This window comes from Littorina saxatilis, linkage group LG1, assembly GCF_037325665.1.
Source record: "Littorina saxatilis isolate snail1 linkage group LG1, US_GU_Lsax_2.0, whole genome shotgun sequence".
NCBI classification, from domain to species: domain Eukaryota; kingdom Metazoa; phylum Mollusca; class Gastropoda; order Littorinimorpha; family Littorinidae; genus Littorina; species Littorina saxatilis.
The window spans coordinates 14,456,800-14,481,799 of NC_090245.1; the positions used below are offsets into that span (position 1 = coordinate 14,456,800).

Consider the following 25,000-nt stretch of genomic DNA (forward strand, 5'->3'; position numbering starts at 1 on the left):
TACTGTCTTGTTGATACATTTTTATTTTTATTATTGTGGCTTTTGGTCAGGGCCAGTTCCTAAAATTCGGTGACACGGTTGATTGGTTTGGGTTTGATGGACTGCTGACTCAGGATACCTGATTTTTTGCTTAACTACATGTGATTGTTTCCGGTGTATATTTGATTACAACCTGGTGAATTAAATTCAGTTCTGATTTTTGAGTGCTGAAGTCCTTTTTTTTTATCTCTCTGAATCTCTCTTGATGCAGTTTATAAATACAAAATGAAATACAATGCAGAACAATATAAATTCGTCTGTTTTAAATAGCGTTACATTAGAAATGTAATGTTCAGATATAATCTTTATAAGTGGTAACCATATGATGTCTGTGTTCAATAATCTTCTCTTAACCTTAATATTGAGTAGGTCAACTGAGTTGACAGATACTGTCAGGTTGACACAATACAAGACCTATCGATTCTGTATAGCAATGTGTACGGCACCTGTAAAATGCAATATTGACACAATATTTTTTAATGAGGTTGACACCTGTGATTAGTTTTTGTGGCTGTCACTGTCAGTGATGATTTATATTTAAGTGTATTGGCTGATTGATTGCCTCACTACTTACTTCTTCTTGTCCTTGACTACAAGCTAGCTTGACAAAATCTTTCTGTATGTTAGAGGCTATGGACGATTTTCGGAAATAACTCAGTCGGGTTTGTATGGGTTTTGAAAGAGTGAGTACCCTTGCTTTTCCTCAGACAAATAAATTCACATGTGCTCCTGTCCACATGTTTCAGACACTGTGCCTCTCGCTAGTGATTGGCCCCTCCAATGTTTGTCCTAGTAAACTAAAAGCAAGGGTATTCACTCTTTCACAACCCATGCAAACCCGAGTTATTTTCTGAATTCGTCTATTGACTTACTGATTGATTTCTTTGCTCTTTTTGTCAGGTACTACCAGTCATGGGTGTGAGTATCACTGATATAGTGATCGATAGTTTCATCAATGGACTGATGAATTGCTTTTTGGTTTTGCAGCTTTTACTGACTGTGGAAGGCAAGGTGTACACATTCACCTCTCTGGAAGCCAGCACCGAGGAGGTCAACCATATGATTACACACATCGGCATCTCCCTCAAGCAGATCTTTCCTGCTTTCCCACTGGAGTAAGTCTGTTAGGTGCTTGTTTACGTGGCTTTATGAATCGGTTGAGGTTATAAAGACAAGAATATGTACATACAGTGGGAACCCAAACCCCCACTACCCGCACCCCTCCCACCCCCCTTCAAGCTCCCTCCTCCACTCCAAGCACTCCCCCCGCGGGTTAGGGGGAAGAATTTACCCGCTGCTCCCCAGCATGTCGTAAGAGGTGACTAACGGATTTTGTTTCTCCTTTTACCCTTGTTAAGTGTTTCTTGTATAGAATATAGTCAATGTTTGTAAAGATTTTAGTCAAGCAGTATGTAAGAAATGTTAAGTCCTTTGTACTGGAAACTTGCATTCTCCCAGTAAGGTAATATATTGTACTACGTTGCAAGCCCCTGGAGCAATTTTTTGATTAGTGCTTTTGTGAACAAGAAACAATTAACAAGTGGCTCTATCCCATCCCCCCCCCCCCCCCCCCCCCCCCCCCCCTTTCCCCGTCGCGATATAACCTTGAACGGTTGAAAACGACGTTAAACACCAAATAAAGAAAGAAAGAAAGAAAGCACCCCCTTCACCCCCCCCCCCTTCCTCCCATCCATTTAACCCCTTCACTGCCACAGTGTTAGTAACTTATCCGAACGGTCTATGGGAAAGAACCCCTACAAGTACTTGGACAGTGGTTACCTCCCATTTAGTTTTCAGAAATGTCCTGAAATGTTGTTGACACAAATCCCACGTATGAGATACGGTTATGGGCGTACGATAAACAGAAAATGGCCACGTATTACATACGGGGTGGGCAGTGAAGGGGTTAAGACCTCTAAGTATCTGAGAAATTGATGTCTTAATACAGAGGGAGTCTTAAAGTCGAGATTTTTCTTTACTGGGGGTATGAACAGAAAATGTGAAAAAGCAAGATTTTAAGAGCTAGGGGAAAGTCTTAACTCAATTTAAGGGGTCTTAAAAGGGGGGTTCCACTGTATGTGATGCTCACTTTCATTGAGGTTATGCAGAAACAAATGCTTGCATATATCAGTGTTAGGCAGGCCTGACCACAGGATAAAACAAAATAAAATTAGATCTGTCAGCCTATTACCTATCTGCCATGTCAACTGAGGCATATTTTTAATATAAATCAAAGGGATTTGTCTTATCTGAATTCACAGTTCGCAACTGATTGTATATGAGATATATACAAGAACTTGATTAAATGTTTATTTGTTTGTTTTTGTTTGTTTGTCATTAATTGTGTGAATATTTTACTAAGTGTACCCTTGTTTTGGCTTGAGGTCAGGTTTGAACCTTTGGCGGAATATATTTTTCTTACCTGAATGCTCATGTTTACTTTTTCCACTGAACGCAGACGACTAATAGTGAAGGTGGAGGTGATCCCCCCTGAGCGATTACGCACGATGCACGACATGATCCGAGGGATGGAACGCAAGGAGGGGGGGCCCTGCGGTGGGTACACCACTCAGTATGCTTGCATGTGCGACTACCATGGGCTTCCGTACCGAGAGGAGGTGGCCTGGGTAAGACCACTTAAACCATTTTTACTTTTACCGTACTTTCCGGGTCATAAGGCGCGACTTTTTACCTCGAGTTCGACCCCTGCGTCTTGTATAAGGAAGCGCCTAATCCGTGTATGAAATACGAAAAAAATCAAAGAGACCGCTTGAGTACCAGTCAAACAACTTGTGATAATGCATGTTTCAGCTACTAGGTACTGCCCTGCCTTTGATCTGGCCGCACACACAGATTTCCACTCTGTTAAACTCGGTCACTGACCGGTCACTGACCCCGATGCAGGAAGTGTTTCCTCTCTCAGATATGACAGGGGAACCACCTCTCATGGCAAAAACTGGGTCATTGACCCCTGGGAAGAAGGTCGTGTCTTTTAACAAGCCCACCCAGCTATCACAATGCCTTTGATCTGGCTGCACACACAGAGCACACATATTTTCACTCAGTTAAAGTCGGTCACTGACCGGTCACTGACCCCGGTGCAGGAAGTGTTTCCTCTCTCAGATATGACAGGGGAACCACCTCTCATGGCAAACACTGGGTCATTTTGGTGCGCCCTATCGGCCCCCTGCGTCCATTGGGTGACTGGATTACAATTTTTTTTAAAAAGAAGGGGGTGCGTCTTAGATAACGAAGCGCCTTGTCACCCGGAAAGTACGGTAGATAAACTCATATTAAAACATAAAGATAACACAGAAACAGAAACCAGTTGTCAAATTTTCGGCAGCCTGTCGTTGACTTCTTCAGGATGGTATTGTTAACCCCTTCACTGCCACAGTATAACAGCATTTTGGTATTGCTGTGTGCCAGGGCAAAATTTCGCTTTCTTCGGTAGGTTCACTAATCTGTTCACTGCTCGATCATTTATTGAGATATCTCTTAGATCTTTGGCATGTGTTTTGCTTATACCCTTGGCTATTATAGGATGACATGATCATTGGACTTTGTGATTGTTATAGTAAAAATTGATATAATGACCATTTTTGTCAAAAATTACAGTTTCCGGACTTACACACACACACACATTGCAGCACGTAAAACCACACAAAACACTGCTAAAACTGGTGTCAAACATCAGGTACTCACATTACAGCCCATAAAAGTATTCTTCTGTGTGGTAATCCATAAATCACTTCTTGTAGAGCTTCCAGAACACTGTATCGCTTGAAAACAGGTCTACGAGTTGAGGTCCGACTTTCGGCCGCCATTGTGAATGCTATAGATCGGTTCTACATTTCCAACACAGTTTTCACCACGTGGTACTAACTTATCCGAACGGTCTATGGGAAAGAACTGTGTTTAGAACCCCTACAAGTACTTGGACAGTGGTTACCTCCCATTTAGTTTTCAGAAATGTCCTGAAATGTTGCTGACGCAAATCCCACGTACTAGGTACGGTTATGGGCGTACGACAAACCGAAAATGACCACGTACCTAGTACGGGGTGGGCAGTGAAGGGGTTAAGTAAGGAATGACGGCACGTGATGTATAGTGAATTGTCATGATGGAAAGTACGCCATTTTCTTTCGCGTATTATCATTATCTCTTATTATTCCAAATCTGAAATTAAATGTCATAGGACTTCTGTCTCTCTTCTTTTCATTCCTTACTCTTCATATAAAGGAATGTGCACAAACTATTTTCATGTTATATATCCTAGATAGCTTGTCGCCTGTGCAGCCATTTTCTGTGAGTGGGACAGGGACAGAAATATCACAGATATCAATCTGACACAGAATGTTCCAGCCTATTTTGACTGATTGCAGAAACATGACTGTGTAGTACATGTAGGTGAAAATCCCAAAACAGCAAGACTGCTAAAAACAGATAGATTGCCAATGAATAGTAGGTGGTTTATCTTCAACAATTTCTGATACATTCTTTTGCTTTTCAGGATGTGGATACTATATACCTATCACAAGACTCGAGAAAACTGTCCTTGCGGGACTTTGATCATCTCAGTGCCAAGTGAGTGTGTTCGGTTCTCTTTTTTCATAATAGATGATGTTCGGAAAAATTTCTGTTGGGTTTTTATGGGAACGTGAAAGAGTGAATTCTCTTGGAAAATATGGGGCACACTTTCTCGTGTGACATAAGAATAAGAATAAGAATAAGAATACTTTATTATCTCATAGAAAAATTCAGGGGTGGTACATAACAATAATACAAACAAGACATTGATTTTACATAAAACATATAGCACTATATAACATGGACATCTTTAAAGCACTGCGCTTACATATTCTCGCACACCTACGCGTATAACGAACTATGGCTAAACATCATTGCAAAATATCATAACATACAATATATCGCAGGACATATACGGTTGTACATAAAACCAATATTATATTATAGGCCAATAACTAGCGAGGGGTATGTCTCTTTACGACATCCTTGTCCATGTGTGGAAACAGGCCACTTGCTAGTGATTGGTCTGTAATGTCATGCAGGAAAGCGATGCCTCTTATTTTCCAAGAGTATTCACTCTTTCTTAACACATGCAAACCCGGCAGAGTTATATTCGAAACTCATCTATTTGATAAAGGTCGGGGCATGATCAGACTTTATTTTCAAGTAACTTTGTAATTTTGAACAGTAGTCAGATTACTAAACCAATGCCTGCTATGCCCTCTGGCATGTAGGGCAGCAAGTAGTCAGATTTTTCTGCGGTATTAAGAAGAAAAAAAATCATTAGCAGCTAGAAGGTAGGATTTAAAAAAAAAAAAAGGGGTTCCATTGTGTAATGTTGAAACAAATGTCCCGATATTTTTGTTCAATTAATTCTATTCTTTATTCACAGAGACTTTGTGCCCATCACTGGTGCGTTGGAGCAAAATACATTGTTTACACCATTTGACATCAGCAATGTTTACCTGTTACAAATGCCAGAAGCGTGTCCTGAAATCCTTTCCAGGAGGCATTTGATTGAACAGCTCATTCCTTGAGAGTGCCACAGGAGGGGATGTCTAGAGGGAGCAAACGAAAAGAAGAAGAATTCCTTCAGAAGGATGATATGGAGTAATACAATTGACAAGCTTTTCAAGGATTGTTATTAGAGTAATACAATTGACAAGCTTTTCAAGGATTGTTGTTCTTACTTACTTACTAATAGGCCCTTTACCCCCAGCAGAGCATGTTGTTTATTTTCTGGGTTTTTTTTTCTCAGAGACTTTGTGCCGATCATTGGTGCATTAGAACACAACACTTGGTTCACGACACTGGACGTCAGCAATGTTAAGCTGTTGCCAGAAGCCTGTTCGGAAATCCTCAAAGTCATGAAACGCAATGCCATCATCGAGCATCTCAACTTGGCCAATACTGGCATGAAAACGTGAGAACTGTTCTCGTTTCCCACTGTCCAAGATCCTTGTGTAGTCTGTGTGTGTGGGTGGGTGTGTGTGTGTGTGTGTGTGTGTGTGTGTGTGTTTGGTGGGTATGTATTTGTGTTTGTAAGTGATTGTGTGTGTGTGTTTGTGTGTGTGTGTGTCTGTCTGTCTGTTTGTCTGTCTGTCTGTGTATGCATGTGATTGTGTGTGCGTGCATGTGTGTTGAAAACAGTTGAAAGAAGAGTTCCAGTGTGAGTCAAAGCGGATTATAAAGAGTTGTTATTTTTTTCGGCGGCGAAGAGCTAATGACACATATGTGCTGAGGCTGAATAAACACATTTTTTTTGTTACAACTTACATGTACTCACTGGATACTGAACTTTTAAAGTCATTAAATGCTGTATATAGTGCTTTGTCTTGTTACAAACAGTTAATTTATGAAACAAATGATTAATGATTTTTTCGGTTCCAACAGGGACTTCCTTCAGAAACTGTCAATAGCGTTGCTGTCCAACAGTGGAACTCAGTTGTCTTCCCTTGACATCTCTGGTAACCTGATTGAAGACAGAGGTGAGGAATGCTGGCTATTTCTTGACCCTGCTTTCTACTGTAGACGTGCTACTTTGATATGTTTCTTTTCCTTTCTGCCTTTGCATGATAGCCATGCCGGTTTGAGTAAATAAAAATAGGGCGGTCGTATGTCTTGACTTTTGTTATGCTTACCAGTTCCAGCAATTGAGGATATTTATTGACTTTTGTAGGCTGGAGAGAGAAAATTGGGCCAAAGAATTTTTTCTCCAGTTTTAAGAGAATTCTTTTGTCACAGCTGTTCTCCAGCCTGATTTTTCTTGCCATTTTTGGCTCACGTAAGTGTAGCCTATGCGATGCTAACTTTTGTCTGTCTGTGCGTGCATGCGTATGTATGTAAGTGTGTATGTATGTCTGTGGTAGAAACTTTAACATTTGACTGAACACTGAAATACTAATTTTACCTGGTTATTATTCAAGCAACAGCTTCAAAGTATTGAAGCAATGAACAACATTTTGTCGGCACGTATGTAGTTAAAGTGTGTATCCAAAGAAAACGGGTGGTGGGGGGGTTTTGGGGGGGTAAAAACAGGTGACTGGTTTGTGTCGTGTGTGGTATGTAGACCAGGTCAGGGGTCAAGGTTAGGTCAGATCGCGTGAAGGATTGTGGTATAGATACAGTTATCACCGAGCTGCAGTTCGCCGATTCGGAGAAGACGATTTCACATTGTTCGGTTTCGTAGCTCCAGAAAAATAGATAAGGAAGATATCAAAGGAGATTTCCTACAGGTTAATCTGCACAGCGTGTTTCCAGTGTCTGCGCGAGGAAGCGCTCCACCCCTGCAAAAATTGTCAGCTTGACTCAAGACTAAATATTGCAGCATTTGTCGGACCAACTGGTGTGCCTGCCTTTGCAATCAGCGATAAATGATAAGCTGTATCTCACATTCTTCGTCTCTCAAGTCAAGTCAAGTCAAGTCAATATTTATTTCAAAAAACCCCTAGGGTTACATGAATAAAATAAATAAAAATTGCAATAAACACTCTAACATTAAACACTACATACCTTGAATTTTTTGTTCCCAGGAGTGACCCACCTGATGGGCACGCTGAAGAGTTTGTCGCGAGGTTTCCACCATCTGGACATCTCACGCACGGCGATCACATCTCGCTGTCTGAGCAAGGCGGCCGACACCATCTCGCAGAGCCAGTCGCTGCTGAGTTCCCTGCAGACGCTGAAAGTGGCAGAGTGCGGACAGAAAGGGGAAGACATTAGCGTAAGTGGATGAGATGGTGCAGGTACACAGAACTTTGTGACTGGAAGGTGAAAGATAAAAGGACGCAGTATCCTAGTGGATCTTCTTCTTCTTCTTCGTTCATGGGCTTAGACTCCCACGTTCACTCATGTTTTTAGCACGAGTGGAATTTTACGTGTATGACCGTTTTTACCCCGCCATTCAGGCAGCATACGCCGATTTCGGGGGAGGCATGCTGGGTATGTTCGTGTTTCTATAACCCACCGAACTCTGACATGGATTACAGGATCTTTTCCGTGCGCACTTGGTCTTGTGCTTGCGTGTAATCCTAGTGGATAAGATGGCGGCCTCCCAAGCAGAAGTGGTTTTGAATTCCGGCCACACCTGGTGGGTTAAGGATGGATTTTTTTCCGATTTCCCAGGTCAACGTATGTGTCTTGACCCCCTTACTGTGAAAAGGCAAGCACAAGACCAAGTGCGCACAGAAAAGATCCTGTAATCCATGTCAGAGTTCGGTGGGTTATAGAAACACGAAAATATCAAGCATGCATCCCCCGAAAGCGGCGTATGGCTGCCTAAATGGCGGGGTAAAAACAGTCATACACTTAAAATTACTAAAAACCCACTCGTGCAAAAAACACAAGTGTATGTGGGAGTTTCAGCCCATGAACGCAGAAGAAGATAGAGAGTAACTGATCTGACACTGGAGCCCAAAGCGCTGTTGTATGCACTGTTCAAATTTAGGTAGTTGGCATGGTCCAAAGGTAGCCCTGAAGCAATGCTTCTGTTTACGGAGAAAAAAATCTTGGTGACTTTTTTCTCAGTATTATAGCAAACTTCTCTGGATAAGAGAAAGCCAGGCGATTTGAAAACTGGGCAGTCTGGGTCATCACTATTAGGATCAGGGCTGCGGATTGGGACAGATTGTGGTTTTGGGTCAGTTGGGGCTCGGATTGAGACTCTGGTCTACCTTTAAGTCAGAACAAAGATAAGTCTTGCAGAGTAGGGAAACAAGTGGGTATAGGAACACATGAGAAAGGTGTACATTCGAAGCATGCAAGGGTTAAGTTACTGAACTGTTGCTGCATTTCTTTTCTTGCTCTTGTTATTTTGTGTGTGTGCATCAGTTTGTCTCTTGGTTTCTCTGTCAGTGTGTGTGTCAGTGTGTGTGTCAGTGTGTGTGTCAGTGTGTGTGTCAGTGTGTGACGGATGGTAGGTTGTGTGTCTGCGCCTTTTTAATTAGTCCAAGTTTTATTGTGTTTGTGTCTCAGACGTTTGATGAATAAGGGTTACATGTGTAACTGTGTGGTGTGTTTTTACAGGGATTATATTTGCTTCTGGCTCAACCTAACGTGCTGACTACCCTGGATCTGTCTGCCACGGACTGTGCTATGGACAGTGTGAGTTGTGCATCTGTGTTTGTATTTACACCCCCGGTATAGGGGTGTGTATAGGATTCGGTCGATGTGTTTGTTTGTTTGTGTGTTTGTGTTCGCATATAGATCTCAAGAATGAACGGACCGATCGTCACCAAACTTGGTGAACAGGTTCTATACATTCCTGAGACGGTCCTTACAAAAATTGGGACCAGTCAAACACACGGTTAGGGAGTTATTGGTGGATTAAGATTCTACAAGGACTTATAGAGGGACATATTAATGGTCAGAGGGAAATAACCTTCTCAGTTGGTGGCAGTGAGAATGGTAAGGACGGGGGTGTTTTTCCTACCTCGGAGGAATTTCTTGTTTATGTAGTTTTTATGTTATTTCCCTTGTGTGCCAGCCTTTGAAGCCCAAAACTAGTGATTCTGCCATATTTAATTTGATAAGTTCAGCTGCTTTGTATCAGCGGCAGCTTCTTATCAGCAGAGAAGAGTGAGATGAATATGACACTTGTCAAACATTAAAAATTAGTGTGAACACGTGTGTATGTGTGAGTAACAAGTTCATATTTTGTTTGTGTGTGTGTGTGTGTGTGTGTGCGCGCGTGCATGCGTGTGTGTGTGTGTGTGAAAGTTTCAAATACTTCTTTACTTTCGTACAGGCACGCGTATTCTTCATTTGTAAAACCAGACTTTGTAGATTGCTTAACTAAACTAGACCTGAACAATTATCCTGAATGTTTTACAGCTGGTCAGTCCACTGTTGCTGGGTTGTCCGCACTTGGCAACCTTGCTACTGTCCCGCACGACCTTCACGCACAAACGCACCAAGGACACTGTGGTCCCTGTTGCCTGGAAACAGTTCTTTGCTAGCACATGCAGTCTGCAGCGTCTAGACGTCTCCTCCACCAGACTACCCCCTGACGCTGTCAAGTAAGAGAGAAAGCGAGAGAGAGAACGCACAAACGAATGAACGAACAATCTTTATTACTCAAGGATGGAGATTTTAGGCTGGCGTCAAGTCTTACAATCTGTCCCTGCTCAAACTAAGACAGAAACTGATGATAGATAATAACAAACAATTGCAAACAGCCGTCGCGATATAACCTTGAATGGTTGAAAACGACGTTAAACACCAAATAAAGAAAGAATTGCAAACAGAAACAAAACAGAGGTTACAGATGTCTACACTAATACAAAATCACTGCAAAACCTATACGGAAAGAGAGAGAGGGGGGGGGGGGGGGGGGGGGGGTTGGGAGAGGGGGGCGGGGGGAGAGGGAGAGAGTGAGAGAAGAGGGGAGGAGGACAAGAGCTAGAGAGAATACACTTTGGTTTGTGGACCGGAAAGCCAACAAGTCGCGTAAGGCGAAAATACAATATTTAGTCAAGTAGCTGCCATTTTTCAGCAAGACCGTATACTCGTAGCATCGTCAGTCCACCGCTCATGGCAAAGGCAGTGAAATTGACAAGAAGAGCGGGGTAGTAGTTGCGCTAAGAAGGATAGCACGCTTTTCTGTACCTCTCTTTGTTTTAACTTTCTGAGCGTGTTTTTAATCCAAACATATCATATCTATATGTTTTTGGAATCAGGAACCGACAAGGAATAAGATGAAAGTGTTTTTAAATTGATTTGGACAATTTAATTTTGATAATAATTTTTATATATTTAATTTTCAGAGCTTGTTTTTAATCCGAATATAACATATTTATATGTTTTTGGAATCAGGAAATGATGGAGAATAAGTTAAACGTAAATTTGGATCGTTTTATAAATTTTTATTTTTTTTTACAATTTTCAGATTTTTAATGACCAAAGTCATTAATTAATTTTTAAGCCACCAAGCTGAAATGCAATACCGAACCCCGGGCTTCATCGAAGATTACTTGACCAAAATTTCAACCAATTTGGTTGAAAAATGAGGGCGTGACAGTGCCGCCTCAACTTTCACGAAAAGCCGGATATGACGTCATCAAAGACATTTATCAAAAAAATGAAAAAAACGTTCGGGGATATCATACCCAGGAACTCTCATGTCAAATTTCATAAAGATCGGTCCAGTAGTTTGGTCTGAATCGCTCTACACGCACGCACGCACGCACGCACACACGCACACACGCACACACATACACCACGACCCTCGTTTCGATTCCCCCTCGATGTTAAAATATTTAGTCAAAACTTGACTAAATATAAAAAGAAGTAGAATTTCTGTTCGGCAGATTTATTTTCAACTTAAACTGGAAGTTTTGAGAGCTTAATCAGAAGCTTCTTTTTTATCATCACAAGCATTTTTGTTTCTTGTCAACAAGTTTTGTCCTTTGTGCAGAGAGCTACTTCTGGGAATAGCGAGCAACCGTCACCTGAAGAACCTTGACCTTGATCTGAGCAGCAATGAACTTGGGTCGCAGGGAGCACAGGTCATATCTAGCTGTATCTCTAATATCCCCTGCCTGGGACGTCTCGACGTAAGCAACAATGGTATGTTTTCTTTTCGTATTGTGACTTTCTGTCTTACACAATGGAAACATTGCATCATGGTTTTCCATGTGTATAGTGCAGGCATGGGAATTGTCCGCCGAAAGGCAAATTTCCGCCGACATTTTTGTTGTGTTCCGCCAAAAAAGCAAAAGTGTCCGCCGAAAAATAAATGGGGGAGGCAAAAATGGTTCTGAAAACTGAATTGAATGGCAAACTTGGAGCTCAGATGACACCAAATTGCACAATTTGGGTTCTTTGGAGAAATATTTTCAGGGGGGGCATGCCCCCGGACCCCCACCCCTAGTAAGGCTAGGCGCTTCGCGCCGTCGACTTTGATATTACTTCCACATTTTTACTTTATCCAATTCCCATGGCTGATAGTGTTGTATTGTATTGTATTGTGTAGTACAGTGGTACCTGTGATGAAAGGACACCCTTGGGACCAGCCAAAAGTGTCCCCACATTGCAGGTGGCCTTTCATGACAGGTATACTTTGGTAGAGATAATATAAAAAGGGACAAGAGAAGGTGTCCTTTTAAAGGAGGTGTCCTCTCATGGGAGGGTCCACACATTGCAGGTCCTGCTGTATTGTACTGTACTGTCTGGGACACTTGCACCTGTAACGCAAGGCTTCTAATGAGTATCACCTCAAAGGAACCAATGCTTTCTCATATTTATAGGTCTGTGAATAAGCGCTCCTGGTGAGCTAAAGTGTATAACTTTTCACGAGAGAGTGAAAGCGATGGAGGACACTCAGGCACCAGTCACATAACAAGTAGCTGGGGAAAGCGAGCTGCCATACAGTACTTCGCTTCCCAATTTGATTGTCCTGCATGCGTGAATTTCTGTTTCCAAGCCCTAAGACTTTCGCTGTGAATTTAAGTTCCCAAAGGACAGGGACACTTTTGGCTGGTCTCCAGGGTTTCTACTTTCGCACATTTTACATGTAATTTTTAAAGTCGTGAATGTTCACTGTTCATGGAATAACAGAAATGCTTGTTATGTTCAGGTTTTGACGCAGACTTGAAGGCACTGGTACCAGAGATTGCCAAGAACAAACACCTGAAGCACCTGGCTGTGGGAAGGAACTTTGGCTCCATCAAACCCAAGTAAGTGCATTCTTGAAATCATGTATTGATAAAAAAAGAATATTTTTGATTCAAGAAAACACACACACAAGAAAGGTAATTTATTGGAATGTTTAATCATAGAGAAAACAAAGCATTTACTAGTTGTTGCCATGGTGGTCTTTGGTGGACAGACGTACTGATAATAAGACAATCAAAAGAAAAAGAACTCAGCTTAGTAATACATTGACTCTTAAATATCAAGATCGCAAGAGTCGAAGACACAGGTAATTGATTTGTTTTGTGCAGCAGGTTTTGAGCTTTTCGGTGTCTTCTTCTAGTTCCTAGTCTATAAAGTCACAGGTAAAACACTTTGAAATGAAATGTATTTCAGACAGACATACTCTTGAGTGAAGTCTGCTTTACCAATTCTTTTACCAGTTTGACATAAAATGCATTCAAGAAGATGAAAACTTTAACTCATTGTCTCTCATATGGCTCTATCTGACCCGGTGAGGTACGGATATATCCGCTCAGACTGTTAGCTTCAGTCGCTTCCTGTAACGTCGATCTAACGCCTGCATTCCACCGTGTTGATACACAGTTACTACAATTCTGAGTGACCTGCTGCAGCACAGCTGATCTCGGCAAAAAAAAACTTGGTCAACATAGGTGGGGTAGAAAGTGTTAATGAAATTCGCTTTTGGGGAATCGTTTTGGATCCAGGTTTTATGTTTTCTTGTGTGATGTTACTGTAGCTGTATTTAGATACACCTTCTTTTTTATTTAAATGCTATGCAACGCTGAAGATTTTGTTGTTAATTTCTTTGTTATTGCTTTTGAAAGAAATTAATAGGAAATGCTTTTCTTGTTCTTTTTCAGACACATGTGGTCTGTGCTGGAAACCATCGTGCAGCTTCTACAGGAAGAGAACACTGTAAGTACAGTTTGGAGGGAAGCTTTTGGATATGGGGCTCCGAAAGCTGCATTTCTGATTGATTCTCATAGGAGAGAGAGAGAGAATTGAATTGAATTGAATTGAACTTTATTTAACAAGGATTAAGATTTAAGGCTACGCCTTTTCTTACAATCTGTCCTTGGGACGCATAGACACACAATTATATAATTAAAAAATTAAAAATTAAAAAGTTAAAAAGTTAACCAACAAAAGGAGGTCGGAAAACTTCAGCACGTGATAATAAAGATGACGATGATGATGACGATGATGATGATGATGATGATGATGATGATGATGATGATGATGATGATGATGATGATGAAGATGAGGCATGAAGAGCATACATATGTGGTTATTCATAAAATCAAATGCATACTATGCAGGTAATTATAAATACAAGCTGGTAGCAATCGAACATGTAGCAATAGTACAACAAAAATATGTTCAGAACATACAATGCACAGCATATCTTTGACGTAATACTAAGTGTGGTAAATCAAAAGGCGTTAAACTACTCAGACATTAAGTGGTTTTTAACACATTTTTTAAAACTTTTTAATGACTTTAAGTGCTTAAAGGATGATGGAAGCGAATTCCAAACTGAAGTACCCGAAAAAGCAAGACTGGTCTTATACAGGTCAATTCGTGGAATCGGTGGGATCAAGTTGACCGACCCATATCTGTGGGTAGCTTTATTAAATAATGATGTAATGAGAGAGAGAGAGAGAGAGAGAGAGAGAGAGAGAGAGAGAGAGAGAGAGAGAGAGAGAGAGAGAGAGAGAGAGAGAGAGTGAGAGAGAGAGAGAGAGTGTGTGTGTGTCACAGGGTATTTGGTGACTCTATTAAGCTGTTATTCTTACACAGCCTGACATGATTTTGCAGACTGACCAAACTTGTTTTCATTTACATTTTTTAAAGTTTTTTCGTTTCACTAATGAGTAAGCTAGGTAGGTTTTTATCAGTAGAAGAGCTTAGACATTGATGGCACTTTAGACTGAAGTCATTGATTGCAAGTTGCCGCTTCACAAGAACTAATAAAGAATTTACCCAAACTGGTTGCTGTTGTCTTTTCTGTTTGTGTTGATCAATGCTTCACAAGAACTTCTACTTTCCAGATGCTGGAGTCTCTATCATTGGCGGATTCAAAACTGAAGAACGACACAGCATGCATAATCAATGCACTGGGCAGCAACAACTCTCTGATGAACATTGATCTCAGGTATGTTACTTCAATTGGTGATCTGTTAGCGGGTCTGTGCATGCTGTCTGTTCATTCTTTTGGCTGACCTTCTGCTTTCTGATTCTGTCTCTGTGTCTTTTCTTTTCTTGTCTGTCTGTCAGTCTCCAGGTCAATAGCTAATTTTGTGAGGTTGATTAAAATAGGCACCCGTTTAATGAACCAAAAGAAGAAATGGTTCTACCAAATAAATAGATGCTTTCACCAAAAGAAAATATGGCTTGAGTGACAAAGAATTAAAGTACAAAACAAAAATTTGATCCGCCAAAAGAATTGCTGTCTGAACAAAAAATAAAATAAACTGGCAAAAGCAAATATAATCAGACAAAAGATTGACTACTTCAGGCAAAAGAAAATATAGTTTCAACAAAAGAAATGGATAGTCATTCTCCAACACAGTGAAACACAGTGTGAGTGGTGGTCATTGTTTTGACTCACTGATTTCGCTTAGAATCAATTGGTTTGTTGCTAGAAGCATCTATTTTGTGGGTGAAAACATCCGATTTTTTGTTGGAATATCTTTTGCTTACTAAGCAATTCTTTTGGTGAAAGCATCTATTCTTTTGGTGATTTAATTTATTGCCATTAAAATACGCCACTCTCAAAATCATATTCATGGTATAAAAGTAAAATTTGTCAATATGTTGTATTAGGTAGTGCACTGTGGAACCCCCTTTTTAAGACCATCAGAAATCTGAGAAAATCAGGTCTTAAAAAGGATGGAGTCTAAAAAAGGGAGGTAAATCTGCAGAGGTTCTGAATAGAAAATCTGAAAAAGCAAGGTCTTTTTTCTTCTTCTTCTGCGTTCGTAGGCTGAAACTCCCACGTACACTCGTGTTTTTTGCACGAGTGGAATTTTACGTGTATGACCGTTTTTTACCCCGCCATTTAGGCAGCCACACGCCGTTTTCGGAGGAAGCATGCTGGGTATTTTCGTGTTTCTATAACCCACCGAACTCTGACATGGATTACAGGATCTTTTTCATGCGCACTTGGTCTTGTGCTTGCGTGTACACACGGGGGTGTTCGGACACCGAGGAGAGTCTGCACACAAAGATGACTCTGAGAAATAAATCTCTCGCCGAACGTGGGGACGAACTCGCAAGGTCTTAAATTTTCAAGGTCCTGAAAGGTGGATTCCACTGTTTTATCTATTCAGAATGTGTGCAAAGTGATGAGCGCACTATTATACTTTGTTGTGACGGGCGCTGTGGCGTGGTGGTAAGACGTCGGCCTCCAAAGCGGAAGGTCGAGGGTTCGAATCTCGGCCGCGGCCGCCTGGTGGGTTAAGTGTGGAGATTTTTCGATCTCCCAGGTCAACTTATGTGCAGACCTGCTAGTGGCTTATCCCCCTTTGTGTGTACACGCAAGCACAAGACCAAGTGCGCACGAAAAAGATCCTGTAATCCATGTCAGAGTTCGGTGGGTTATAGAAACACGAAAATACCCAGCATGCTTCCTCCGAAAGCGGCGTATGGCTGCCTAAATGGCAGGGTAAAAACGGTCATACACGTAAAATTCCACTCGTGCAAAAACACGAGTGAACGTGGGAGTTTCAGCCCATGAACGCAGAAGAAGAAGAAGAAATACTTTGTTGTCATGTTGTACATTTGTGTTTCAGTGGCAACAGCATGGGAGACTTTGGGGCGAGAATGCTGAGCAAAGCATTGCAGATCAACACCAAGCTTCACACAGTGGTGTGGGACAAAAACAGCGTTACCGCTCAGGGCTTTGAGGACATCGCTGATGCCCTGGAAAAGTAAGCCGACTGTATAAAAGTTTACTAGTTCAGTTCAATGAAAGAAGTTTGATAATAGGAGGAAAACAGTAACCTGTGTGAATTAAGAACAAGAATGTACTTTCATGACAAGGAATTCTTGGATTAAAAAATAAAATTTGTTTTTGATAGCTGAAATTGATTTTTATTCTCATTGTGTTTATAGTTTATATGATCCAGATCAGTTACGCTGCAAGGAGTATTTAATTCACACCTCAGTCAAAATGCTGGAGATAATTATTTGTATAAGTGACGCACAGCTGTTTCCATCATGAGTCTAGAAGATTCATTTGACTGAAGCTGAGAGTTAGCTGATAGGCAGCTGAACTGTTTGTCTTTTTCTGAAACAACAGGGGCAGGTCTTATTAAAAAGCAGTAGCCGCAAGTTTGGGATAATGTGAATGAGTTTATTACCGTCATCTTTCTGTTAAAATTCTCTTCTATCTTCCCCTTTTCTCCCCAAACTTTGCACTGTTTGAATGAACATATGTGACCCTCCACGACGAAATGAGTCGCATGTCACATTTTCATGATTTTCATATTTTTACATTTTCCCACAGAGGTTTGTATGCTCTATCTAGTGGTGAAAACCGTTTTAGAAAAGAGCGAAAATTGTTTGAGTTATAAGCCTGTGACTAAGGTGACCCTCACACTGTTACCAGACACTCCCCGGACTTATATGAAGCCTAGCGCAGAACCGCGCGAGGTGACATGCGACTCATTTCGTGGTGGAGGGTCACATATTGTTCATCAAAGTAGCAGTGGAGGTTGGTTTATGACAGAATGAGATCATGAAAAGATTCTGTGGAGCAAACTTGTGAACTCATGTGTCTTCAGGAACTACACATTGAAACGAATGCCCTTCCCAGTCAACGATGCAGCCCTAGCCATGAGAACACAAGCCGAGCGAACCGAGACTGCTCTGCAGAAGGTGAGAACCAAGAAGCAGAATTGTTCTATCCTCTGCCTCGGCAACACTGTGATCGTCAGTATGCCATCATTTATTAACTGTAGTGCAGCCCTTTATTTGTCTTAGACCTGACTAGTAGCTCTTGCATGGGATAAAAGTGTTTTTTCTGTCCCTTTTTATGCTCATGAGTTCTTAGTAGTCTTGTATGTGGATAACTAAAACAAGCACCAACACTCAGTGAGGACTGTACACATGTATGTTGACTCACATATTCTGGCAAGCTTTTCACAGACACCAGGGGTTGTGTGCACGAGAAAGTTTCCAGCGTGGGAGCCAAGCGCTGGGTCTGATGTTGCTAGTAAATTTTAGACTAAAAAAAACAACTGTTGAAAGTGAAGACAAGAAGGACTAAGTAAGCAAGAAATTGATTAAAAAACAAGTCGCGTAAGGCGAAAATACAATATTTAGTCAAGTAGCTGTCGAACTCACAGAATGAAACGCAATGCCATTTTACTCGTAGCATCGTCAGGCCACCGCTCATGGCAAAGGCAGTGAAATTGACAAGAAGAGCGGGGTAGTAGTTGCGCTAAGAAGGATAGCACGCTTTTCTGTACCTCTCTTTGTTTTAACTTTCTGAGCGTGTTTTTAATCCAAACATATCATATCTATATGTTTTTGGAATGAGGAACCGACAAGGAATAAGATGAAAGTGTTTTTAAATTGATTTCGACAATTTAATTTTGATAATAATTTTTATATATTTAATTTTCAGAGCTTGTTTTTAATCCGAATATAACATATTTATATGTTTTTGGAATCAGCAAATGATGGAGAATAAGATAAACGTAAATTTGGATCGTTTTAGAAATTTTTATTTTTTTTTACAATTTTCCGATTTTTAATGACCAAAGTCATTAATTAATTTTTAAGCCACCAAGCTGAAATGCAATACCGAACCTCGGGCTTTGTCGAAGATTACTTGACCAAAATTTCAACCAATTTGGTTGAAAAATGAGGGCGTGACAGTGCCGCCTCAACTTTCACGAAAAGCCGGATATGACGTCATCAAAGACATTTATCGAAAAAAGGAAAAAAACGTTCGGGGATATCAATCCCAGGAACTCTCATGTAAAATTTCATAAAGATCGGCCCAGTAGTTTGCTCTACACGCACGCACGCACACACACACACACACACATACACCACGACCCTCGTTTCGATTCCCCCTCGATGTTAAAATATTTAGTCAAAACTTGACTAAATATAAAAAGAAATTGGTAAAATACGAGTCATTTTTTTTGTTTTCAGGTGGAGCTGTTACTGCAACGTAACCATAGTCCTCACAAGTTTGCCTCTGACCAGCAGTACAGGCTCCAGCAAGGTTTTCTCATCAGCTCCACACAGCAGGTGCGATTGCTTGTGTGTTTGTGTACCTGTGTGAGTGTGTGTCTGTTTGTTCAATCCACACAAGTTTGCCTCTAATCAGCAGTACAGGAAACCGGCACGGTTGGCCTAGTGGTAAGGCGTCCGCCCCGTGATCGGGAGGTCGTGGGTTCGAACCCCGGCCGGGTCATACCTAAGATTTTAAAATTGGCAATCTAGTGGCTGCTCCGCCTGGCGTCTGGCATTATGGGGTTAGTGCTAGGACTGGTTGGTCCGGTGTCAGAATAATGTGACTGGGTGAGACATGAAGCCTGTGCTGCGACTTCTGTCTTGTGTGTGGCGCACGTTAAATGTCAAAGCAGCACTGATATGGCCCTTCGTGGTCGGCTGGGCGTTAAGCAAACAAACAAACAAACAAAAAAGCAGTACAGGCTCCAGCAAGGTTTCCTCATCAGCTCCACACAACAGGAGCATTTGCATGTGTGTTTGTGTACCTGTGTGTGTGTCTGTCTGTCTGTCTGTATATTGAAGTCTGTATGTCTCATCATTGGCGTTAACTTGAAATTTCCAACACTTCGCTGTTTTTTTAATATTAAATTACCAGAAAAGGAATTGTTAACGGTTCAGTCCTACTAGCTGGTCACATCTGATCATTTTTTATATCAAAATAAAGCATTTTCCTTCTTACTGCATCTTAGTTTGACCTTCTGCCGGGATCAAGAGGGAAGTATTCTTCTTGCCTGTTAAGCAATATTTGGTGTGAGCAAAAATCAATGTGAACACTGTCTTTCTATGTCTGTCTGTTTCAGGATTTTTATGTGTGCACAAAATTTGAACGTTGGTTCTTGGTTCTGTGATTATCATTTTGTGTTTACTTTCCCTCTCTAGCAGCCTCATTATCGAAAAAAAAGTACATGTACAGTAGATCCCTTGTAAGACCCCAAAAAATCTGAGAAAATCAGGTCTTAAAAAGGAGGGAGTCTTAAAATGGGGGTAAGTTTACAGAGGTTATGAACAGACAATTTGAGAAAACAGGATCTTAAAAGAGAGGCTCAGTCTTAAATTGGGGGGTCTTTAAAGGGGGTCCCACTGTACGTTATTTTGAACTGGATCTCCTTTGCATCAGTCTTACCTTCTTTCTTGTTTTTCTTGTTTTGAACCAGATGGTTGATCGACTGTGCGTACAAGTGCAGGACGCAGTTAACGCTCTGAAGGTGAGCAACACGGGGGCTTCCGAAGAGGACCTTGAGCATGCTGAGAAGGTCATCAAAGATGCTGACAATTCCAAACAGGTGAGATTTGCAATTAATCCAGTGAAAACATTATATTTATTTTTATTTATATAAATGTTCTTAGGTTTTCTCTGTGTGTGTGTGTGTGTGTGTGTGTGTGTGTGGTGGGGGGGTGCACATGTGTTTGTGTGTGTGTGTGGGAGAGAGAGAGAGAGAGAGAGAGAGAGAGAGAGAGAGAGAGAGAGAGAGAGAGAGAGAGTGAGTGAGTGAGTGAGTGAGTGAGTGAGAGTGAGTGAGAGAGAGAGAGAGAGAGAGAGAGAGAGAGAGAGACCCAGAGAGAGAGACCCAGAGAGAGCCCCAAAGAGACGGTCCACAACTAAAATTATTAAAAAAAATGTGCATGCTGTTGGATGCATAAAGGGAAGTGCGTCTGTATTTTGTGATTGAAGTCAAAATCATTGTTAAAATGGGTTTGAGTGATGTAAATAGCATCATCATTTTTGTGTATATTGTTACTGTTGTAGTTACTGCCCAAACTGCAAGGGATCGCCATGAGAACACAGGATTCCGGCAATGAGCTGGAGAAAACTCTGCAGAACATGGCTGACAAGCTCAGAAGTGTCATGGAGGAAACTATGCAAGTGAGTGCAAAGCATGCTGGTAAAGATGACTGTCCATTGCAGGAATCCGAAAACAAATAGACTGCCAACATTCCAAAATTCAGGATCAGCAAGTTGAAGATCGCTGTTCCAATAGCATACCTATCATTGTTTTTTTATTCTGTTTATTGCCGGAAAAAGTTGTTAAATTATTGTCATTTGCAACCCCAAAAATGTTGCGGTTTAAAAAAAATGAGAACCAGATGTTGCTGTGAGTGTGATAGTATTTCTGCCCCTGTGATGGTAGACGTGGGTGACAAAAGGTTTTTAAGCATTTTAAGGTTAGAAAAGCAGTAGCTGCAGATTCACTCTGTTTTTTACCATTGTGAATCTCTTTATTGTGAAGTTGGCATTGTTACTCTAAGTTAGTGCTCACGGTAGTTCCCAGGGCTTCATTTCTGCCTCCTTTGCTGCAGGCAGGCTGAGCTATTTTTAGCACCCATCCTTTCCCCCACAGCAGAGATAACACAGCAGCTGCTGGCTGCTCAGTGCCAGACACTGAAGGCCCATCTCCCAGTACAGTGCCATACACTGATAAGGCCCATCTCCCAGTACAGTGCCATACACTGATAAGGCCCATCTCCCAGTACAGTGCCATACACTGATAAGGCCCATCTCCCAGTACAGTGCCATACACTGATAAGGCCCATCTCCCAGTACAGTGCCATACACTGATAAGGCCCATCTCCCAGTACAGTGCCATACACTGATAAGGCCCATCTCCCAGTACAGTGCTATACACTGATAAGGCCCATCTCCCAGTACAGTGCCATACACTGATAAGGCCCATCTCCCAGTACAGTGCCAAACACTGATAAGGCCCATCTCCCAGTACAGTGCCAAACACTGATAAGGCCCATCTCCCAGTACAGTGCCAAACACTGATAAGGCCCATCTCCCAGTACAGTGCCAAACACTGATAAGGCCCATCTCCCAGTACAGTGCCAAACACTGATAAGGCCCATCTCCCAGTACAGTGCCAAACACTGATAAGGCCCATCTCCCAGTACAGTGCCAAACACTGATAAGGCCCATCTCCCAGTACAGTGCCAAACACTGATAAGGCCCATCTCCCAGTACAGTGCCAAACACTGATAAGGCCCATCTCCCAGTACAGTGCCAAACACTGATAAGGCCCATCTCCCAGTACAGTGCCATACACTGATAAGGCCCATCTCCCAGTACAGTGCCATACACTGATAAGGCCCATCTTCCAGTACAGTGCCATACACTGATAAGGCCCATCTCCCAGTACAGTGCCATACACTGATAAGGCCCATCTCCCAGTACAGTGCCATACACTGATAAGGCCCATCTCCCAGTACAGTGCCATACACTGATAAGGCCCATCTCCCAGTACAGTGCCATACACTGATAAGGCCCATCATCCAGTACAGTGCCAGCCACTGATAAGGCCCATCATCCAGTACAGTGCCATACACTGATAAGGCCCATCTTCCAGTACAGTGCCATACACTGATAAGGCCCATCTCCCAGTACAGTGCCATACACTGATAAGGCCCATCTCCCAGTACAGTGCCATACACTGATAAGGCCCATCTCCCAGTACAGTGCCATACACTGATAAGGCCCATCTCCCAGTACAGTGCCATACACTGATAAGGCCCATCTCCCAGTACAGTGCCATACACTGATAAGGCCCATCTCCCGGTGTAGCGCGGAAGCATTTGGGTATGACAAGCAAGCGAGCTTAACAGTGTGCTGGGTGCAGCTGTTGGTAGCCAAATGATTCCTTCTGCCATTGCTATTTTTAACTTGCACTAAAATGCAAGCCAGGAACAGCTGTGCTGCTAATGGCTGAAGAGAAGAAAGACAGGTGTCAAAACAAAGCACAAAATTCAGAAGGCAATACTAGTGCTGGTACATTAATAATACTTCACAGGAAAGCAGCTATCTTCAATTTTAACCCCTTCACTGCCACAGTATAACAGCATTTTGGTATTGCTGTGTGCCAGGGCAAAATTTTGCTTTCTTCGGTAGGTTCACTAATCTGTTCACTGCTCGATCATTTATTGAGATATCTCTTAGATCTTTGGCATGTGTTTTGCTTATACCCTTGGCTATTATAGGATGACATGATCATTGGACTTTGTGATTGTTATAGTAAAAATTGATATAATGACCATTTTTGTCAAAAATTACAGTTTCCGGACTTACACACACACATTGCAGCACGTAAAACCACACAAAACACTGCTAAAACTGGTGTCAAACATCAGGTACTCACATTACAGCCCATAAAAGTATTCTTCTGTGTGGTAATCCATAAATCACTTTTTGTAGAGCTTCCAGAACACTGTATCGCTTGAAAACAGGTCTACGAGTTGAGGTCCGACTTTCGGCCGCCATTGTGAATTCTATAGATCGGTTCTACACTTCTAACAAAGTTTTCACCACGTGGTACTAACTTATCCGAACGGTCAATGGGAAAGAACTGTGTTTAGAACCCCTACAAGTACTTGGACAGTGGTTACCTCCCATTTAGTTTTCAGAAATGTCCGGAAATGTTGCTGATGCAAATCCCCCGTACTAGGTACGGTTATGGGCGTACGACAAACCGAAAATGACCCTTACCTAGTACGGGGTGGGCAGTGAAGGGGTTAAATTATCATTTCCGATTCTCTTTTTTTCCAGAAAAGTGTGGACGATATGCTGAAGTGTACATCCCAGCATTGCGAAGGAGTCATGACTGATAAGGTAAACCTGTGCTTTCTTGCATGAGAGACTGGCTGCATGTTTGGGGTTTGGGAAGGGAGATGGGGCTGGGAAGTCTGTCGGAGTGAGTGGTTGATTAAGGTTAGATGTTAAGGGTATGATTGAATATTACTGGATATGGAGATGATTGAACATTACTGGATATTACTGCTTGTTTAGTGCGTAGTATAAATAGAAATCCGGTTAGGCTCGAAATGAAATTGATTGAATGTCACCGGAACTTGTCTTTTGGTACTGGAGTTACTTCAAGCCGGAGAGAAGTGTTCTGCTTTCTTACTAAACTTCTTCATGTCAACAGGAATTCAGGAGTGAAGTAGAAACAGGTTGCAAACCACGAAGCTCCCTTCCCAAAGATTTCACCAAGTTTGTTCTGGACAGTGTTGCCACTGATGTCTTCAACAAAATCAGGTTAGTTCTGAATCTTTTTTTTTCTCTGCTCCATGTTTTTCTGCTTTTGTAAAATTTTAGAGAAGATTGACTGAAATGTTTCAATACAGACTGGTTGATGTTTTAAATGTTGGAATGACTCTTGTTCGTATTAGAGACGAAATTATTTGATTGATGTTTTCTAGTTTCCAATGCTTCTGTTGGTGTCAAGCTTCCTCTGATTTATTTATCTATTTATTTATTTATTTTTATTTGCTTATTTATTTATTTGTTTATTTATCTTATGTATTTATGTATTCATTTATGTATTTATTTATTTATCTATTTATTTATTTATTCATTCATTTATTTATCATTTATTTATTAATTTACAATGTATTTTCTGTATACATATTTTTGTCACCCCTCTTGTTTTTTTCTGCCTATGGGTGTATTGAAAGTTTGTTCTGTATTTTTCAGTGAACTGAACCTGGCTGTAGCTGCCCACATTTCAGACAGCGTCATTGATGAGGTCATCAGCAAACTGTCTGACAGCCACAAAGGCTTGGTGAGTATTGCAAATAATGCCTCAAGTAGTGTCTTTATTTTTTACTCTAGTAATTTCATTTTCTTTCTTGTTACGCATGGTTGTTGTTGTTGTTGTTTTTTTGTTTTTCTCTTTAGGGAGGGGGGGGGGGGGGGGGGGGGGGGGGAGGTTGTTGGTTTATTCGGGGATATGATTCCGAATAATCATCTGAAGATGTCTGATCAGAAATGTTACAAGCCTTTAGTAGTTGTATTCACAGGTTATTTCCAGTTATTTTGCAGTTGAAAGTAGAGAAAACTAATGCAAACATGATAGACAACTGATCAAATCAGCTGGTTGACTTTTGTTTTTGCACTGAGTATTCCTTGCATGCATAATGTATTGTGACTTAGCTTTACTGCCTGCCATGCCAAGATGACCAGTTTTCAAAGGCAAGACTACCTGCTTGTAAAACAAAAACAAATATTAGTTTGAAAAAAAGGTCACCATGACCC

The 25,000-nt window shown here is 41.4% G+C and overlaps 1 protein-coding gene across 7 annotated transcripts in view; it reads left to right on the forward strand.

Annotated features, from left to right (window-relative positions):
- The window catches only part of LOC138962461 (F-actin-uncapping protein LRRC16A-like), a 73,107-nt gene that overhangs the window by 15,583 nt on the left and 32,524 nt on the right, over positions 1 to 25,000 (forward strand). For all 7 annotated transcript variants that reach the window (XM_070334290.1, XM_070334324.1, XM_070334297.1 and 4 more), the window contains exons 5-24: positions 1,027 to 1,154; positions 2,498 to 2,666; positions 4,553 to 4,626; positions 5,828 to 5,992; positions 6,463 to 6,557; positions 7,602 to 7,792; positions 9,094 to 9,171; positions 9,901 to 10,085; positions 11,483 to 11,634; positions 12,644 to 12,743; positions 13,584 to 13,638; positions 14,775 to 14,878; positions 16,518 to 16,655; positions 17,511 to 17,604; positions 18,892 to 18,990; positions 20,130 to 20,258; positions 20,723 to 20,839; positions 23,513 to 23,575; positions 23,892 to 24,001; positions 24,440 to 24,527. In XM_070334290.1, coding sequence (XP_070190391.1) covers positions 1,027 to 1,154; positions 2,498 to 2,666; positions 4,553 to 4,626; positions 5,828 to 5,992; positions 6,463 to 6,557; positions 7,602 to 7,792; positions 9,094 to 9,171; positions 9,901 to 10,085; positions 11,483 to 11,634; positions 12,644 to 12,743; positions 13,584 to 13,638; positions 14,775 to 14,878; positions 16,518 to 16,655; positions 17,511 to 17,604; positions 18,892 to 18,990; positions 20,130 to 20,258; positions 20,723 to 20,839; positions 23,513 to 23,575; positions 23,892 to 24,001; positions 24,440 to 24,527 — 2,334 coding nt within the window. The remainder of the gene's footprint in view (positions 1 to 1,026; positions 1,155 to 2,497; positions 2,667 to 4,552; positions 4,627 to 5,827; positions 5,993 to 6,462; positions 6,558 to 7,601; positions 7,793 to 9,093; positions 9,172 to 9,900; positions 10,086 to 11,482; positions 11,635 to 12,643; positions 12,744 to 13,583; positions 13,639 to 14,774; positions 14,879 to 16,517; positions 16,656 to 17,510; positions 17,605 to 18,891; positions 18,991 to 20,129; positions 20,259 to 20,722; positions 20,840 to 23,512; positions 23,576 to 23,891; positions 24,002 to 24,439; positions 24,528 to 25,000) is intronic.